Source organism: Hemicordylus capensis, chromosome 6, assembly GCF_027244095.1.
Source record: "Hemicordylus capensis ecotype Gifberg chromosome 6, rHemCap1.1.pri, whole genome shotgun sequence".
NCBI lineage: Eukaryota > Metazoa > Chordata > Lepidosauria > Squamata > Cordylidae > Hemicordylus > Hemicordylus capensis.
Window position 1 is genome coordinate 101,551,408 of NC_069662.1, and position 18,564 is coordinate 101,569,971.

The 18,564-nt window shown below is 42.0% G+C and overlaps 1 protein-coding gene across 10 annotated transcripts in view; it reads right to left on the minus strand.

The window, feature by feature from the left end:
- The window catches only part of NEK11 (NIMA related kinase 11), a 159,465-nt gene that overhangs the window by 113,354 nt on the left and 27,547 nt on the right, over nucleotides 1-18,564 (minus strand). For 9 of the 10 annotated variants that reach the window (XM_053258974.1, XM_053258970.1, XM_053258971.1 and 6 more), the window contains exons 3-4: nucleotides 4,311-4,476; nucleotides 2,093-2,211 (exon numbers count right to left, since the gene is read on the minus strand). In XM_053258974.1, the coding sequence (XP_053114949.1) occupies nucleotides 2,093-2,211; nucleotides 4,311-4,476 (285 nt within the window). The remainder of the gene's footprint in view (nucleotides 1-2,092; nucleotides 2,212-4,310; nucleotides 4,477-18,564) is intronic. The other variant, XM_053258979.1, reaches the window with a different exon arrangement.

Here is an 18,564-nt window from a genome sequence, read left to right on the forward strand (position 1 = left end):
ATCTGGTCCTATTGTGTTGTATTCTTTTCTGTTGGTACAGCCTGAGAATGTGGATAAGATCCTGGGCAGTGTGCAGGCAATGTCATGCGCTCTCAACCCTTACCCTTTATGGCTAATAAAATCTGACAGGGAGGATACAGGCAGGTGGCTGGAGGCTATAATCAATGCTTCATTAAGGGAGGGCAGGATGCCATCATGCCTCAAGGAGGTGATGGCAAGACCATTATTAAAAAAGCCTTCCCTTGACCCTCCAACCTGAACAATTACAGACCTGTTTCTAACCTTCCCTTTTGGGGCAAGGTGACAGAGTGTGTAGTGGCATCTCAGAAGGTCTTGGATAATACAGATTATCTTGATCCCTTTCAATCTGGCTTCCATCCAGGGTATGAAACTGCCTTGGTCATCCTAGTGGACGACCTAAGCCAGGAGCTTGACAGGGAGAGTGCTTCCCTGTTGGTTCCACTGCACCTTTCAGCAGCGTTCGATACCATTGACCATGGTATCCTTCCGAACTGCCTCTTGAGTATGGGGATTTGAGGCACTGTTTTGGAGTGGCTTCAGTCCATTCTTGGAGGAAGGGTCCCCAAGGTGGTGCTAGGGGACTACTGCTTGGCTTGACCATTGGCTTGTGGGATCCTTGCAGGTTTCAGTTTTGTACCCCAAGCTATTCAATATCTACATGAAACTGCTGGGAGAGATCATCCAGGGACTTGATCTGAGTTGTCAGCAATATGCAGATGACACTCAGCTCTATCTCTCCTTATCACCTGATCCTTGCAATGTAGTGGATGACCTGAATCAGGGGCTGGAAGCCATGATGGGCTGGATGTGGGCTAGTAAACTGAGATTGAATCCAGACAAGATGGAGGTGCTGTTGGTCAGCAGCAGAGTCAATGGGGATGAAGGGATTTGACAAGTTCTTGACGGGGTTGTACTCCCCTTGAAAGAGAAAGTACACAGCTTGGGAGTATAGTACTGTTGGACCCGGCTCTGCTTTGGAAGCTCAGGTGGAGGCAGTGGCCAGAGGTACTTTTGCACAGCTTCAGCTAGTGCACCAGCTACATCCCTTTCTCAAGAAGGCAGATCTAGCCACAGTTACCCACACCTTAGTCATGGCTGGATTACAGTAATGTGCTCTATGTGGGGCTGCCCTTGAAGAATATTAGAAAACTGCAGCTAGTGCAAAATGCAGTAGCTAGGACTTTATCCAGAGCTGCTTGTTGGGATCATATTACACTCATTCTAAAAGAGCTGCACTGGCTACCAATTTGTCTCTGGGTCCAATTCGAAGTGCTGATTTTGACTTTAAAGCTCTTAACATTTTGGGACCTGGATATCTGAAGGACCGCCCGCTCCCAAGGGTTTCTGCCCTCTTGACAAGCTCATCAGAGAGGGCTCTGCTCCATGTGCCAACAGTGAGAGAGGCTTAACTGTCGAGTATGCAGGATGGTGCCTTCTCAGTCATTGCCCCCAGGCTTTGGAGTGCTCTCCTTGCTGACATCCACTCCTCAACCTCCATCACAGTTTTTTGAAAACAAGTAAAAACATGGCTCTTCACCCAGGTTTTTATATGAGAGTACTGTTTTTACGCTATTTTCTTTTTGTTTGTGTCTGTTTTATATAGGTTTTAAAACTTTTAAATAGAGATATATTTATATTTAATATCTGTACTTTTTAATTTTAATTATATTGTAAACTGCTTTGGGATTATTTTAATGAAAAGCAGTATAGAAATCAAACAATAAATAATGATGCTCACATGCCAGTATGCAACAGGGAGGGCAAGGGTGGGAGGCATTTTGTTGCCCTGCTGGCACCCCAAACAACTGTCACTCTAGGCGGTCACCTCACCTTGCCTCCTGAAAGGCCTGCTCCTGGTACACTGTGTAGGATTATAGGGCCAAACTTTTGGAAAACCAAATATTTTAAATAATGAATATCCATTCATCACTTACAAATAGCCCTAAGTGGCTGAACAAAATGTTATATTAAAGATAAAGACTATTCAGCAAGATTTAATTTTCACTTCAATATTAGCAACCAAGCAGTGAAAAATCAGCTCTGGTTTTATAACCATACCAAATCACCCTACCTTTCGTGCATGTAGTTGACTCCAAGTAACAACTGTATAAACCATTCTATTATTTGGCTTTCAGGAAACACTCTGCCAGCTTCTTTGTACTCTTGAATTTTAACATCGAGGTCTCGACCCTGAAAGACAATGACAAATTTACAATCTGTCAGAAACATTACATCCTAACTCCATTAAAGTTAATGAGGAGAAAATCCTATTGATTTAAGCAGAGTCAAGCTTTCACCAGTTACCTTGGTCAGCAAATGCTTCAGAATGGAGGCTGTCCTTAGGATGTTTTTCAATAATGGTTTGGACACTATGGATACTCTCTGCAGTTCAGTTATTATGATACAAATTTTCCTCTTACCCAGAAATAAAATAAAAGTATTTACAATGTTGGCAATATTAATAGTTATGAAGTTATCAAACTTCTTACATCGCCAAGTGAGCAGAATGAATGACAGGGACGTAACTACCAGCAAGGGGAGGCAGTCATCTTGGGGCCCCACTGCTTCGAGGGGCCCCCCAGAGGCACATCACATGACTCCCCACCCGCCCATGTTGCACCCCCTATGAATTATGTTGAGTCTCTTGGAGATCGGCAGGAGCAGAGAGTAAAAAAACCTAGATTGTGAAGTGTGTTTGTGTGTGTATATCAGTGAGGGGCCCATTTTAAAATCTTGTCTCTGGGCCCCCTCCAACCTTGCTACGCCCCTGATGAATTAAATACCCTAATCTCACAAGTCACTGCACAATAGGGTTATCAGCCCTTCAGGAGTGACCTGGAGTTCCCTGGAATCAGTATAAATCTCCAGGGGGCTGTTGAAAACAATTCTAGAGATTTTAATGGCTTGATATTGTGATAAGTATTGGGGGAAATATAATGGGAGCAAAATTTCCAGAAATAATTTCAGTCAGAGTTGGCAACCCTACTGTACAAGCTGTCCTCTGAACCCTTGGCTTATTGTTTTGTTGTTGTTGGGGTGTTGTTGTTTTTTGCAGGATATCTGCATACAATCTGTGCACCAATGAAAGAAAAAACAGCTACAGAAACTTTCATATGCACACAAAAAATCTCCAACTGCTGACATGTACATCCCACTCTGGCTACTGCATGTTTGGAGGGTCTTGATTATACCAGGAATACACCCAAGTAGCTGTCCATAGTGCAGTAACAGGAGATCTTTTACATCTCCCAGCAAGGCATCAGAGGCTGGGCTACGGCTGGGTTAAGTATGAAGGCTGCTCCTCTTTGGAATGCATGCAAGGGTAAGGGGTGGCAGACCTTACTAGGGTAGCTTGATCACCAGAATCCATTTGTGGAAGCTTTGATGAGGCTGAGACATGGCTGGCTAAACCAGCTGTTTAGTGCTTCTGGGGTCTTACAACTGTGTACTGGCTGCTGAACTTGGGGAAGCTATTGCGTGCCAGTGGACCTGCCTCTATTTCTGGCTTTTCAAAGGTTCCAGATATAGCCCACTGATGAGATTGCTCCAAACTTCCTTTGCAGTATGTGACCTCTCCCCTAATACCTGCAGCTGTTAGCATGTACACTATATTTTCAGTCCTCAATTGTGAGGCCTAAATTGTGCCAAGAGCTACTGTTAGAGTGAAGGATAATTACGTGTTCTTGGAAAGCTTCTCATTTAGTTTGAATAAATGCCCCCTAGCCTAGGAAAAATGGATGATGAAAATACAGTTTATGTTTTTCCTGGCAGGTTACAGGAATGGCCTTAGAGAGAGCAGTGAGCATTCTTTATTCATGCTCATTAAACGCAGCAAACTTCAAATCACGTTAGGACTATATTTATATTTGCATTAACTGGTAAGAAGAAATCTTTTAACACAATTGAAATCCTTGTGATGGTCAGTCTTCAAAGTCAAGTAACTATTAATTTCAATATATATACACATAATGATGAGGGCTATTCAGAATGCAGATCACTCTGTATAATTTTGATAAAGTTACTTAAACCTGGGTTCGGTGATCCAGGAGGCAAGAAGAAACTTGTTTCTTCATTTCTTCTATGCTGACTGTTTGAACTGAGTCACTTGGTATGAAAGGGCTTTTTTGTGTGGCAGAATTCAAACTCCTCACAAGAAACAGATTTTAAAAACACTCAGTAACAGACATGATTGCCAATAAATAATTACAATATGATATATATTTCTTTCCATAAAGGACCTCTTTAGGACCTCTCAGTCAGCTTCAAGAAAAGCAGTGCAGAAGTCCCACCTCACAGTATTCAGTGATGATGCAAAAACTCTCTCCTTCCACAAAGCTAGTATAAAACTTGACAATAGCTGGATGGTCTAGCCTGGACAACAACTGTGCTTCTAAGTTTGCTTCAACTGTTTCATTGGGTTTTAGGTCTCCCACAGAAATTTCCTTCAAAACTTTCCTGTTGACAATAAAAGAAAGGCACAACTAAGAAGTCAGAAACAGCAAAGAACAAACCCAGTTATAGTATCTCCTTTAAAAGCAGTACTTGGATATCTTTATTGAACTCATTTTCATTTTGGGGAAGCCCAACACAGCTTACTTGAGGCACCCAGGAGACTCCCATCCACTACAGAATCATTAGGCCCCAACCTTCAGCATGAGGTTCTGAGGGGGTTGAATGCACAAGAGCACATAGCAAAAGCACCAGGTTGGCTTGTGAGGGAAAAGTCTTCATCTGACCTTCTAATCTAAAGTTATGTCACTTTAGTAGGATATATATGCATATTTTTGCAAGAAATAGCCATTTAAAACCATCACGAAATGAATCAGAAGAGTGTGTGCATGCATGTGCATGCACACATGTACAAAAAAGGGAAACACAGATTACAAGATAAATTCAAGGCAAATAACTTTGTCAGATCCACCAGCACTAGCAGGATCCCCATCTATTTTAGATATTTCTGCCTGCATCAAATGGGTCTACCTTATTGTTCCTCCAAAGTTCTGATTGTAGACAATATATCAGCAAAATATTGGGTTTGTTGAGTTCCTGCCCATAGATGCTTTCTGCAACAAGAATATCAATGCATTCTACAAGAAGAATCCTAACGTAAAATAACTATTAATGTTTTGTTTGGATGTTTCCTGCTGGCATTCCCTAAGAAGTATCCAAGTCTCATGAGCCTGGACCACTGTCTAGAGAAATACTTCAGAAATTCCTAATGGCAGTGCATTTTGGCTTAAAAAGAAAAGAAAAGAGTAAACTCCCATGCTTTTGAAATTGCCCAGAGTTTCAGAAAAGCTTTGGCACAGAGCCCCAAAGCTACAGTTTGAAGGGTCTGAAGCATCCAAATGGACACACACAGCTAGTTATGTCCTTGGTCTACAAATGGTTCCAGGATGTGGGGCACTGTCTTTAGCCTAATTCATGCTGCACATGAACAAACTTTATGTAAGTGTACATTTGACAACAGGGTAGATTCCAGTGTTCCCTCTAAGAGGGATTTTCAGATGTTTTTTACAACTACTACCAGAATTCCCAGCTGCAATGCTTTTGCTTCAGGATTATGGGAGTTGTAGTCAACAACATCTGGGAATCCCTCTTAGGAGGGAACACTGGTAGGTTCTAGGATTAAAGCAGTCCTTCGCAAAGTGCCTTTCACTGGGTACCTCCCCTTACTTTGGTAGCAGATGTTGGCAGTGAAATCAGGTCTTGAATGACCAGGGGTGGGAGTGTGCTACTGCAGACAAGAGCAGAAAACATACATGCCAGTGGGCAACAATTCCTACTATCTTTTCCTCCCTCAATGCTCCCTGACATAGGATGATGATGCTATATTTAATGGGGGGGGGGTTGCAATGCTTATCTTTGGCAGGCCCAGGACAGGCATCAAAGGAGCCTCTAACCTGGTCTTGTGGTAGCCAGCATGACTTGTCCCCATAGCTAAGCGGGGTCTGCCCTGGTTGCATATGAATGGGAGACTTGATGTGTGAGCACTGCAAGATATTCCCCTCAGGGGATGGAGCTGCTCTGAGAAGAGCAGAAGGTTTCAAGTTCCCTCCCTGGCTTCTCCAAGATAGGGCTGAGAGAGATTCCTGCCTGCAACCTTGGAGAAGCCGCTGCCAGTCTGTGAAGACAATACTGAGCTAGATAAACCAATGGTCTGACTCAGTATATGGCAGTTTCCTATGTTCCTATGAATGATACCTCTAAGAGGAGAGCTGGTCTTGTGCTAGCATGAATGACTTGTCCCCTTAGCTAAGCAGAGTCTGCCCTGGTTGCATATGAATGGGAGACAAGAAATGTGAGCACTGTAACATATTCCCCTCCGGATGGAGCCACTCTGGGAAGAGCAGAAAGTTTCAAGTTCCCTCCCTGGCATCTCCAAGATAGGACAAGATTTTCAGGAGAGGAGAGCTGGTCCTGTGGTAGCAAGCATGACTTGTCCCCATAGCTAAGCAGGGTCTGCCCTAGTTGCATATGAATGGGAGACATTCCCCTCAGGGGATGAAGCTGCTCTGGGAAGAGCAGAACGTTTCAAGTTCCCTCCCTGGCTTCTCCAAGATAGGGCTGAGAGATTCCTGCCTGCAACCTTGGAGAAGCCACTGCCGGTCTGTGAAGACAATACTGAGCTAGATAGACCAATGGTCTGACTCAGTATGTGGCAGTTTCCTATGTTCCTATGAACCTTGGCAGCTGCCACAAAATGCCAGTCTTGTTTGGCAGGCAATATCTATCAATTCTAGCTTCCTAACAAGAAGATTTGTATAATGTATGAATTTGCAAACAGATGTTTATTACAGTCATACTTTACATTTGTTCAGTCTACACCTAAAATGTCATGTGTGAGTCTTAGAAACTGAATCAAAACATAAGGAATTCTACCAAGTCAATATACTGACAAAGTGCAAAAGTAAATTCAAAATAAAGAAAAAGGTTGTGCAAATATTAATGCTTACTAGCTGGCCCAGGTGCAGAGCACCTGCGCCTCTAGTTCTCCCTCATTCTTGTCCCCTCGTTCTCAGCCCTCCCCCCGTCAGTGTTCTCTCATTTTTTTTCATCTGTGTGCAGAATGAGTTTTGTTCCAAGTGGCAGTATCAAGGCAGTGTGCGTGCACATGCATTCAGAATGGGGCCTTCTGGATTCAACCTGAGCAGGATCTAAAATTAACTAAGCGAGCATCCAAAAACTTGTGAGCACAGGCACGTACGCACACCTTAGGAGGGAACACTACCCCTCATCTCTTCCCTCTTTCCCCTACCAATTTTCTCTCTCTCTGTGACCAGCCGCCTGGCCAGCCGCTTTTCCTGGCCACCCGCCACTTTCTCCCCCACAGCTCTCTCCCCCCACTGCTGCTTTCTCTCCCTGCCCTCCCGTTCGCTGGCCTGTCCATTGGCCTTATGTTCTCCGCTGCCATTGCTTTCCTCTCCACCTTCCCTCACTCATGAACTCTCGCGAGAGCAGCCACACATGGGATTAGTAATGGGTACGTCTAAGAGAATTAGATAGATAGATAGATAGATAGATAGATAGATAGATAGATAGATAGATAATAACAAAAGTGCAGATAAAGACTGACAAAAGGAAGTCCTTTTTCACACAGTGCATAATTAATCTATGGAATTCTCTGCCACGGGATGTGGTGATGGCTACTAGCTTGGATGGCTTTAAAAGGGGCTTGGACAAATTCATGGAGGAGAGGTCTATCAATGGCTAAAAGTTGGTGCCTATAGGCCACTTCCAGCCTCAGAGGCAAGATGCCTTGAAATACCAGTTGCAGGGGAGAAACCGCCCACAGAACTTGAGTTTTAGGCGGTATAGAAATGTATTAAATAAATAAATAAATAAATAAATAAATAAATAGAGAGGGCATGCCCTCACCTCTTGCCTGTGGGCTTCTCAGAGGCATCCGGTGGGCCACTGTGTGAAAAAGAATGCTGGACTAGATAGGCCTTGGGCCTGATCCAGTAGGGCTGTCCTTATGTTCTTAAGGAGCCAATCAAGATTTCTGCTAAGTGAAAATTTAATAAAGAAATGCATGCTAAATGTATCAAATTGAGATTTCCCCCCACACATCTCAATCAAGCAGTTATCATAAAATATAATCTATCATAAAACATAATAGTGGTTTATATCAGAACCTGCTGTGTATGTGGATACAATAATGGGATTTTAAGAGAGCAAAGCTATATATTTTTAACAAGCTTTGAATAAACTGAAAGGTAAATTGTAACTTAAATGTCACAAAGAGATAATAGATATTTAAAATAAAATGTGCAATGTTGCTTAGTTATAAAAGCACAATAATAAAAATCTTAAACAAAAGGTAGAAAACATTATTTGTTTTTAGAGGGAAAAATTTAAAGAATTCCAATATCCATCAATTATTCAGTAACAGCCCATGTATTTTTTTGTACATAAAACTTGCCTAAGACCCATCTGGAAATCTTATAATAAAACATGGAATTTGCTTGTCTACATCTCTACAGACTTGCTCAGTGCTATTAAAACAGGTAAAATCTACAGCAATCTTCTCATCTTTGACTTGACTCCATGACATTATTTCTCCCTGCTCACAGATCATGTCACTAAACTGTCAAACAGAATGAGTCTTCTTTAAATATCACTTAATACAAGATCTGTATCCACTAAAAGACAGCAATAAAGAAAACTGACATGCCAGGACAGCTTGTCACCTAATTCACTCAGTGATTTGGATGCTGCCATCACCTGTCAAACAATTTGACAAATGTTTATCTTATTAAAATTCTGTCACTGCATAACAAATCAAGAACCTGTACACTTATAAATTAGCCACTAGTTTGCTGCTAACACAATGGTAATTCATATACCAGACCATCAGCTGCCATTAATAGCATTGCCATTAATGGAAGAATGTTCTGTGATAGAATCAAAATGACATACATACGTGCAAAAAAATACTCAGGAGTTCTTTTAAGGTAGTAAAAGTGTGTGTGTGTGTGTGTGTGTGTGTGTGTGTGTGTGTGTGTGTAAGTGCAATGAATGCACCGCTGAGAGACTTTAAAGGCCAAGTTGAAGACAGATCATCCTGGATCAAATGTATCTATGTGGTCGCTAGGAGCTGACACCAACTTGAAGGCACTTAATCACTTAATAAATCAATCAATCAAAGGGGGGCAGAGGATGATACTTTTTTTCCAGATAAGCATTTCCCATTATTTTTATAAGATAATATACATTAGCGGTTAGTCCCAGTTATTAGAATGCTGGTAGAGAATAAGACTTCTTTAAAAAAAATTAACCTAATCTTTATTAAATATCAGACTACCCAAGACTGCATTATATTAGCCCCAGCTTTGCACACTGAAAAATTATTCTGAAAGATTAAAAAAACAGGGCAGTCCTTTATGATAAGAAAAATTAGTCATAATCACAATGTCTTAAAAAGTTACTCATACAGAAGAGATGAGAGATGGGGTTGGTCTACATACGCATGTACATTACTGGATTTACCTATAGTTGTTAATGCTTCCAATGGTTTTCTGTGCACATGATCACTACTAGCAGAATGCAAGAGGAGACTAAACTAAGCACTGTGATAAGAGACAGTATCAGAAACATGCTCTATGTTCTGTGATTCATGGATGCAAACCATCCTTTAGAGATAAATACTGACCAGAAATTTTCCTAGTTCAGTATCCTTCCTATTCCTCACAGTAATGATCAACCAAACACTTCTGGGAAGCCCACCCAGCAGGGCAAGGAGGTAATAGCTTCCCTCCACTTAGTTTTTGGAATTTGTCTACACTGAATTGTCATTCTCATAGTGAGATGCTAACCTTCTCCTACGACACCTTTGGGTTCTCCATGCAGGCCTCCTAGCAACACTATACAGATTTATGAAGGGGGATATGCTGTAGTCTCTTTTTGGCTTCTTGATTTGGGTTTTGTGCGTAGAAGGTGCACATATACTGAGTAGGGCAACATCATGGTGCTATTCAGCCATCACTGAGAATTGATTGGTGTATTCCATGCATGGGTAATGTGGGGTGGGGTGTCATCACTTCATATCGCTGCGATCAGTGACTGGTTGCAGTGTTGTCAAGGACACCATGTGAACCTCTGTTGCTGCTGATAGCTTTTGTTTCTACAACTACTGTTGAGCTAATGGTCATACTCACTTGAGTATGTGATCACAGCTACCATACACTAACATTAACCCTGGCATAGTGGTCATCTGAAATCCTGAAGTGATAGGAGGATCCTGTCTGTTACTATAGGTCTGATAGTTATTCTGTTTTTTCCGGTTTCCTCCAACTGACGAAAACAAAGATAAGTGCCTTAGGATGCAGGGGTTTCCAGCTCAATTTCTTATAGTGGGTAGATTTGTAATAATTGTCTGAATGAAAGTTAGTTATACTATTCAGTTTTATGAACATACCAAACAACATATGCACTTATTTCATATTTTTAAAGTGGTCTAAGTTTAGATATGAAATAAAGGTATTACACAAATTGCATTTTGGGGGAGAAAGGAAAAAAAATCTTTATGGGTTCAAAATTTCCAGAAAATGTGCATCTCTATGAGAACATCTATTCTATATATATAATTTTCTAAGGCATAACCGTGGCTAATCCCGTGCATGGCAGATCTCACAAGAGTTCATGAGCAGAAGCACCGTGGTGAATAGGCAGTGGAGGTTCCATAAGCAGATAGGGGGGAGGAGCCTGTGATAGTTAAGGACAGTTGGAATGCAAGTTTTACTGGTCGGAAGATGTTCTTGATTGTAGAGGAAAGGAATCTATATATAAAAAAGAATAGTGGACAGGGGTCTGCGAAGAGGTGGAGGAGAGAGGAAGAGAGAAAAATAGAGGAGAAGAGAGAAAGAAGGAAGGGCGAGGGATGGGCCCAATCCAGTCAGTAGCCTGAGGGGAACAAGCAGCCATAGCAGTGCCTATTGGAAGCAAGGAAGGGCCCAGTCAACCACTGCTGCTGTTTGGGGCTACTAGGGCCACTGGGAGGGAGGCAGGCAGCAAGGGATGGGCCCGAGCCTGTCAACGGCCTGAGGGGAATGAGCAGCCAGGGCGCTGGCAGCAACGAGGAAGGGCCCAGTCAACCGCTGCTCCTGCTCCAGTGGGGATGAGCAGGAGCGAGGCTCGGGTGAGAGTGGGGAGGTCTCTGGGGGAAAGAGACTGCAACTTGACCAATAGGCACCAGCAATGCTTCATCTGCGATCAAGAGGGATGAGGGGGGTGGAGTAAAAGGGATGGAAGAGTGACCAAGAGAGGTGAGGGGGATGGAAGCAACAGGATGGAGGAGGAGCAGGAGTGAGGCTCAAGTGAGGGTGGAGAGATCACTGAGGTGAGGGGGACTGTGGCAGGGTGTTAGGGGAGCAATCAAGTACTAGCGCAGATGCTCTGCACAGGTTAAGCTAGTTATACAATATTGCTCCAATCATTTTTATTTCTGCAAAATTAAACTAATAAAAACCTAACCGGGCAATAAAGCACTACCTAAAGGTATAAAATTGTCTGAAGCAGAAAAAATGAATTCAAGGTAAAGAAGAAGATAAAGTTGTAGATCACCGTCAACTCATCTCTGCAGCCAGAAGTGATGGGCAGGTAGTGCAATGAACATCAGAGATCAAACTGATACTAGAAAAGAACAAAATAAACAAGCTGGAAATGCTCCAAGAGAATGCTTCAGTGGATCTATATTGGCAGCATGCTGCAACTGTCCCTGCCTCAGGGCTTTGAATGCTGTGCAAAATGAATGCCAATATCCCAAGGAGATAAAATTAGCACCAAGTTATATTACTCTGCAGCCACTAACATTCTGCAGGGGGTCCTTCTTCTAAGGAATCACCCAGGACTCCTGCCTAGGTGCAATCATTTGCTTTATTTAAATAAGTACAGAAGCTGTTTGTTTGTTTTTTAAAGGCAAGAGTAATTGCTTAATAAAACAGTGAGGCTTGCTACTATCTCAGATATGCAGCAAAACAGTTGAAGAGCTTAAATTTTAGCTCCCACATGAGCAAGTATTCATATGTATTATTAACCTCCAATAGCAGTGATGTACAACTTTGGCCATCCAACTGTTGTTGGATTACAACTCTTATCATCCTTATTGGCCATTGTGGGATGGTGGGAGTTGCAGTTAAACCACAGCTGGAGGGCCAACATTATGCACCCCTGCCTAATAGTAATGTAGTCAAAGTAACATACAATCACAGCTTACTGTGAGAATATCAGACATAAAGCCAAGGGCCTTTAAAGCCCGCAATGTAACCTGTACCACTTTGCCTTACAGCCTTGGTTGGGCACTGTAACATGCAAATGGAAATACAGGCAGTGTTCCAAGGAAGAACAGGCCCTTTCCCTCGCTAAGAGCCTTAAAGACCCATCCTTTTTGCCTGGATTTTAGTGATATCTAGTTTTATTTTAATTTGGTTTTAAATTTTTAAAAAATGCTTCATCTTTTTAATTTGTGTTTTTGATTTTAATATAAACCACCCTGAGCCACTTTAGGATGGGCAGTATATAAACTGAATGAATGAATGAATGAATGAATAAGAGACATTCCCAAAGTTGTGTTGAACTGCACAGTAGTTTCTGTTCAGAACCACCCAGAGATCTGGGCTAGGCTTGAGCCCGAAATGTTTCAGAGGCCATTATAGAAAATTCTGAAACATTTCAGCCACTGGGGCCATTTTGTATTTTGGTGGCGGAGGGGGTTCTCTGTTAAGGCAGGGAGAGGGTGCACTTACCCCTCCCGCCGCATTTCCCCTGCTGGCTCTACATTGTATCAAGGCCCCTCGGGGCGGCAGCGTACCTCCCTGCTGCCCCATTGCCAACCTCGGCTGGAAGTGGCCAGAAGTACTGGGCGCATGCGCACAGCAAATGGGCAGCCATGCACACAACAGGTGCAGGTGCGCCTGGTACTTCCAGCCATGGACGGCAATGGGGTGGCAGGGAGATACGCTTCCGTCCCAAGGGGCCTTGATACAACAGAGTGCCAGAGGGGGAAATGCAGCTGGAGAGGTAAGTGCACCCTCCCCCACCCTTAAGGGAGCACCCCTGCCACCTCCAGAATGGTTCCAGGCACATCCCTAATCTCAGCTATAAGGATTAAAATCAGTAAAATTGTGGTGCCTTTGTCCTCCAAGGGCCAAATTCAATGTGATTTAAAATACATCGGCTAACATCCAGACTAAGGAAATGTGTGTGTAGCGATGCTGCATGTGCTACAGGGGATGGGCCATTTTTGTTGCTCTCCCCTTCTCTCTGTAGTCAACTGTGACTCCAGAAAATATGTCCCTGAGGACTGCTCAAACCTCAGAGACATATTTTTGGGGATCACAATCAGTCACAGAGGGAAGGGGAGAGTGACAAAAATCACTCTCTTCCGTAGTGCATGCTGCACATATGGATGTCAACCATTATTTGTCCTTGTGTGTGTGTGTGTTTGTGAAACACACACACACACATACACCCCAAGAATCCAATATGAAAGTAGGGAGATTTAACCCTAATCTAGATCCTGGGGGCAGGGCATGCTTCAAAGTGAACAACATTACCATGCAGGGTCAAACAATGTGTTTTAAAGTCATACCTTGTTTGGTCCCTAGTCAGAACTGTCTATAAATATTCTAACTTGTATACAGAATAGATATGACTCCTACCATGCTTTCGGCCATGGAGGAATGCCTAATGGGAAGTTTCCCTATATTGTTTGTTTGTTCAGTTTCTATACCGCCCTTCCAAAATGGCTCAGGGCAGTTTACATTAAAACAAAACAATTAAAATCAAACAGTTAAAAACAGAGTTTATAAAACCACATACAAGCCATTTACAACAATTTTAAAACCCTGGAAGGCCAGGCCAAACAGATAGGCTTTGAGGGATCTCCTGAAGACCAATAAAGAATTCAGATTACAGATTTCTGCAGGGAGTGCATTCCACAACCCAGGAGCGGCTACAGAGAAGGTCCGCCTCTGAGTCACCACCAGATGTATCGGTGGTAGCTAGAGACGGACCTCCTCAGATGACCTTAACGTGCAATGAGGATCATGCAGAAGAAGGCTCTCTCTAAGATAACCTGAACCTAAGCCATTCAGGAACCTAAGCCATAGATAATTGTTCGTGTAGAAGTGTTCCTAAATACACTGATGGAACTTAGAAGTCTTCTAAAACTGTACTGTATGCTCTGTGAGACTTGCAAACAAAGCTATATTTTTTGGTGTAAGGACTCTGAGACCACAAGGTACTGCTGCAATTTTAAACATTTCCAAAAGTTTTTTCCTGGCGTATGAACAGGTAGATTAGTGGACAAGGATTTATGCTAATATTGTGGGAGCCAGCAGCAGACACACATTGTTTGGTAGTGTTCTAATATTCAAAGTGTAGAATGTTGCGGAAATAATAAATTAACTGCCAAGTCAAATGTAAATTTGTTACATGATTGCCAATCAATATGTAGGAACAGAAAGTCCATTCTAAAATGGATTGCAATTGGCCTAGCTTGGGTAAGGAGATTAATCATCAGAGAGTGTCTGAGGGCATATGCTGTAAATTTAAAAGACTGATGCATTAACAGAGATGGGGAAAAACACCAGTGACACAAATGATGAATTCCGCTTATTATGGGAAGGACTGCTTTTTCATTTAAAAGGAAACAGATGTATGGGGATTAATATGGGAGATGTGGGTAGAAATCAAATATTTTTGTTTTCATTAAGCAAATGATTGCATGCTGCAGATTCGCTATATTACACAAACCAAGAGGTCTTAACTCCGCGGGGTAAGATAAGACTAATCCCCCCTGACTTGTAGAACCCAATGAGTCACTTTGGACCATATTCCAATCACATTGGGGAGGAGAGGAGGATGTGCATGCCCTCCCCCCCCCACCACTTGGCACACCAGCAACTAATTGTGCAGAAGGGATCTCGTCTGAACTTCTACATGCAGTTCAAATACAGTGTTATGGAATACGTACCTTTTTGAGGTGAAATTGGTGGGTGTTTGCTCTCAAATGACTAAAAGAAGTTAAAAGGGAACCTAAGAAAAGCCAACAGCACCTGTTTTGCACTCTGTGCTTGGCTTTCACCCATGTCCTCCCAACAAAACAATTAGATCACAAGCACCTCACTTTTTGTTTTAAATTGGGAGGAAGGAAAGTGAGAGCGAAACCCTTTGTCAGGGCAGAGCATAGCATAAAGATCTGGTGGACACAAATAGTTTGGAGGTTGGAAGGAAAAGTCAACTGTTCAAGTTTTTCTTTGGCAAGCCCTCTGAAAAAGGGGAACAGCTTTGTAATTTTTAGTTTGCTTTTTGCAAGCTAAACATCTTTTGGTTTCTATCTTTTTGTTATTGCTACTGTCCTGTGCCTTGACCTCTTGTCAAGAGGTGCCTTGACCTCTTGTTTGAGCTTTGATTTGTGATATTATTTTTGATAATTGACAATAAAGCAATATTAAAGCAGTAATGAATCCCACTTTTTAAAACTAGTCTGAACAAACCTTGGATTAGCTAGCCTAACACCATAGGAGTTTATTTTGCTAGGAGAGGAAAAACCGAAGTTGGGATAAAGTATACATTCTCAGCAAGCACATATATCTCTTCATCAAAAGCATCATATCCATGACAACAGCTTTAACGTAGCATCTGAACTCTGTGTAGAGGGGTGGTTCATGTTGGAGCTAGGACCCTGGCAGCATCAGCTGCAATGTCTCAAAGTAACCACTGTGGGGAGTTAGGGTCATGGATCAAAATGCTGGGCTCCTCCCCTCTTTGTTCTTCCAGTGTTAGTCTCCATTTTGTCTCTCTAGAGATGGCTGTTTGTTTTGGTCTCTCTTTTCAGCTATGAGCTACAGCTGAAATAAGCTGTAGGCTTTTTCACATTTGTTTGTAACCTTTTCTTTAAATAAATCCTTATAGTTCTTCAATACTAAAGAACTGTCTCCAGACCGCTTTCTTTGCTGCTTTGTCACCCAACTGGTTTTGCTTTGCTATTTGGAGACTGAACTGCCATTCTTCCCCCACAATTCAGGCTAATGTGACCCACACAGCATGTGTTTTTAGGTGCTGGTGTGTGGGTTGGATGTGTCTATAATCCTCTACCATGGGATTAAAAAGGACCAGTCAGAGTACTGTCCAAACCAGCCCAACAATATGCTGATGTATTGAACTTACACTGTACTACAATTATAGTATTACCTCTTATTATTGTTGCAAGGTGCATTCTCCCTCATTCATGTCCTTTTCCAAAAGCGTATTCCTCTCATGCATATATAGCACCAAAATATATACATGATGTACAGTATTCTAAACACTGTTTATGTGGACTTGGTGTATCACAGTGAGATTCAAACTCTCCTGTAGGGATGGGGCGGGGGGATCACCTTTGGGATGTACATGCAGGCCTCCTGCCAAATAGACCACAAGATATTAAAAACTTCAGTTCTTCTTGACAATTGTGAGATTATGTCACATGGGAGAAGAGAAAATCATCTTCTCTACTTGTTTTCTCTTGGAAGGTTGCTGGTAATTTATTTTTATTAGCAAGTCTAGTCATAAATCTGTCACCTTAGCACTGATTATAAGTTGTTTACTCTCCTCCGCAAAACACTATTATACATACAACACCATTATGCACAAAAACCATTTTGTAGTCTATAAATTGGGTGTTTACAAACTGACACTTCAAGCAAAGATGCTGCAGCTGTTCTTGGACATCTGTCAAGAGGGTGATGGACTTTGATTCAGTCGTAACATCATATCATGGAAAATTATCTCATTGCTTTTCATCGTGAGTTGCTTGTAATTAAGAGTTAGACCAATATCTGTTCACTTAAGCAACTGCTCATAATAAGCATATATCCATACTGTACCACAGATGTGCGCACACACAGAGCTAAAATGAAGGAAAAACTGACATATATCTAGTCATAAATATTACCACTGCAGCATACACTGTGCTACTCATTCCAGCTACACAACAAAATGCATACATCAAGCACATTTAGTACTCCTGCAAAATGCAGTGGCTCAACTCTGATTCAATGAACGACTGGTCACATATTATCCATGGGTTCCACTCTTCCTAAAGTTCCCAAGTGCTATTCATTTCAAGGTGGAGTCATAAAGTTCAAGAACAATTAAGGTATAGTCATGAAGTCCAAAAATAATTGGATTGTACATACTGCCTCCTCCTCTCCACCCCATTATGATCAACTGAGAATGTCTGTCATGCATTTCTTATGTTACTGAAATGGGGAAGGCATGGAAAGAGGGATTTGTGATGGTCATAGTTCAACAATGGAACTCTTTCAATGGGATGAGACCATAATTCACTGGAGGAGCACAAGCTTCACATGCAGAAGCTCCTAAGTTAGTCCTGACATTTTGGGTCAAAAGCCCAAGAAGCAGGTGATGAGAAAGACCTCTGTCCAAGACCCTGGAGAGCTCAGTTGGAGTAAACAACATTGGACTTGAACTAGATAGACCAATGATCTTAGTCAGTACAAGGCAACTTCATAGGTTCTTCACAGGTATCACCAAAGCTCATGTCTGAGCATTTTCCTGTGGAAAAGTACCTGCGTTCTAATATAGCCATATAGATTCATATTTTAAAATAAGATCTGGTTGTGAACCACTCGGAGACGCTGAAAATTATAACTCTATCTAATATATATATTAAGAAATTAAATTTTTCAGGAAGCCAGAAGTTCTCATCTGAGCACAGGTAAATGATCTTAGCTAAAGAAAAAGGGCTTAATGCACACAGACAGAAATGGACACTGAACTATTTGAAGAATTAGTAATAAAGATTAAAAAGTCTTCCAGCTAACATCTCTCTTTTAAGCCCATTTGTACTTTTCTCCAAGGAAAATTAAAAATATGTTGATTACCTTTTAAAGCTTCCCCCCTTTTAAACTGAAACTTAAATATTTATAGTTTAATTAAAATAAATTCCTGCAAACTCAAAAAATAATTATTAGAAACATCACTGAACACAGCATATGTATAGCAAAATGACTGGAAGCCACTCTCAGTGTTGCATTACTGCCATCTACTGTTCTCCTCTTATCCATTTTTAGTTGGCTTGCCTCCCTTTTCAACTAGAATAGTCTTGCTTAAATGTCACACCTGCCAATCACAGCTCATTTCGCTAAAAAAACAGACACTTCTCTGTGGGTTTAGGTGTCAAGGGCAAAAGAATATGTTTACAATATATTTTGGAATGCTACATTTCATGACTCTAGTCTCGTGGGGACCAAGAATGGTCTGGAGACTAAGGATGTGCTGCAAGCTCAGAGGCCCCCTCCTCCCTCCTGAAAATTTCCTTTTCCTTCCATGGTTCACTGTATCCAAAATTCTGAGTTATGTCTGCATTGGAGCTGGTGGGGGGCAGGCCACTCTGCCATCAGAGTCCAAATCACAATAGGTAGGCCACAATATGCTGTTCAGTGCAACTGTTGCACTCCTGGCCCTACAGAGGGGTCTACAGCAACCAGTATGGATATGAACTGATGACATTATAAAATCAGTCAGACTACTGGA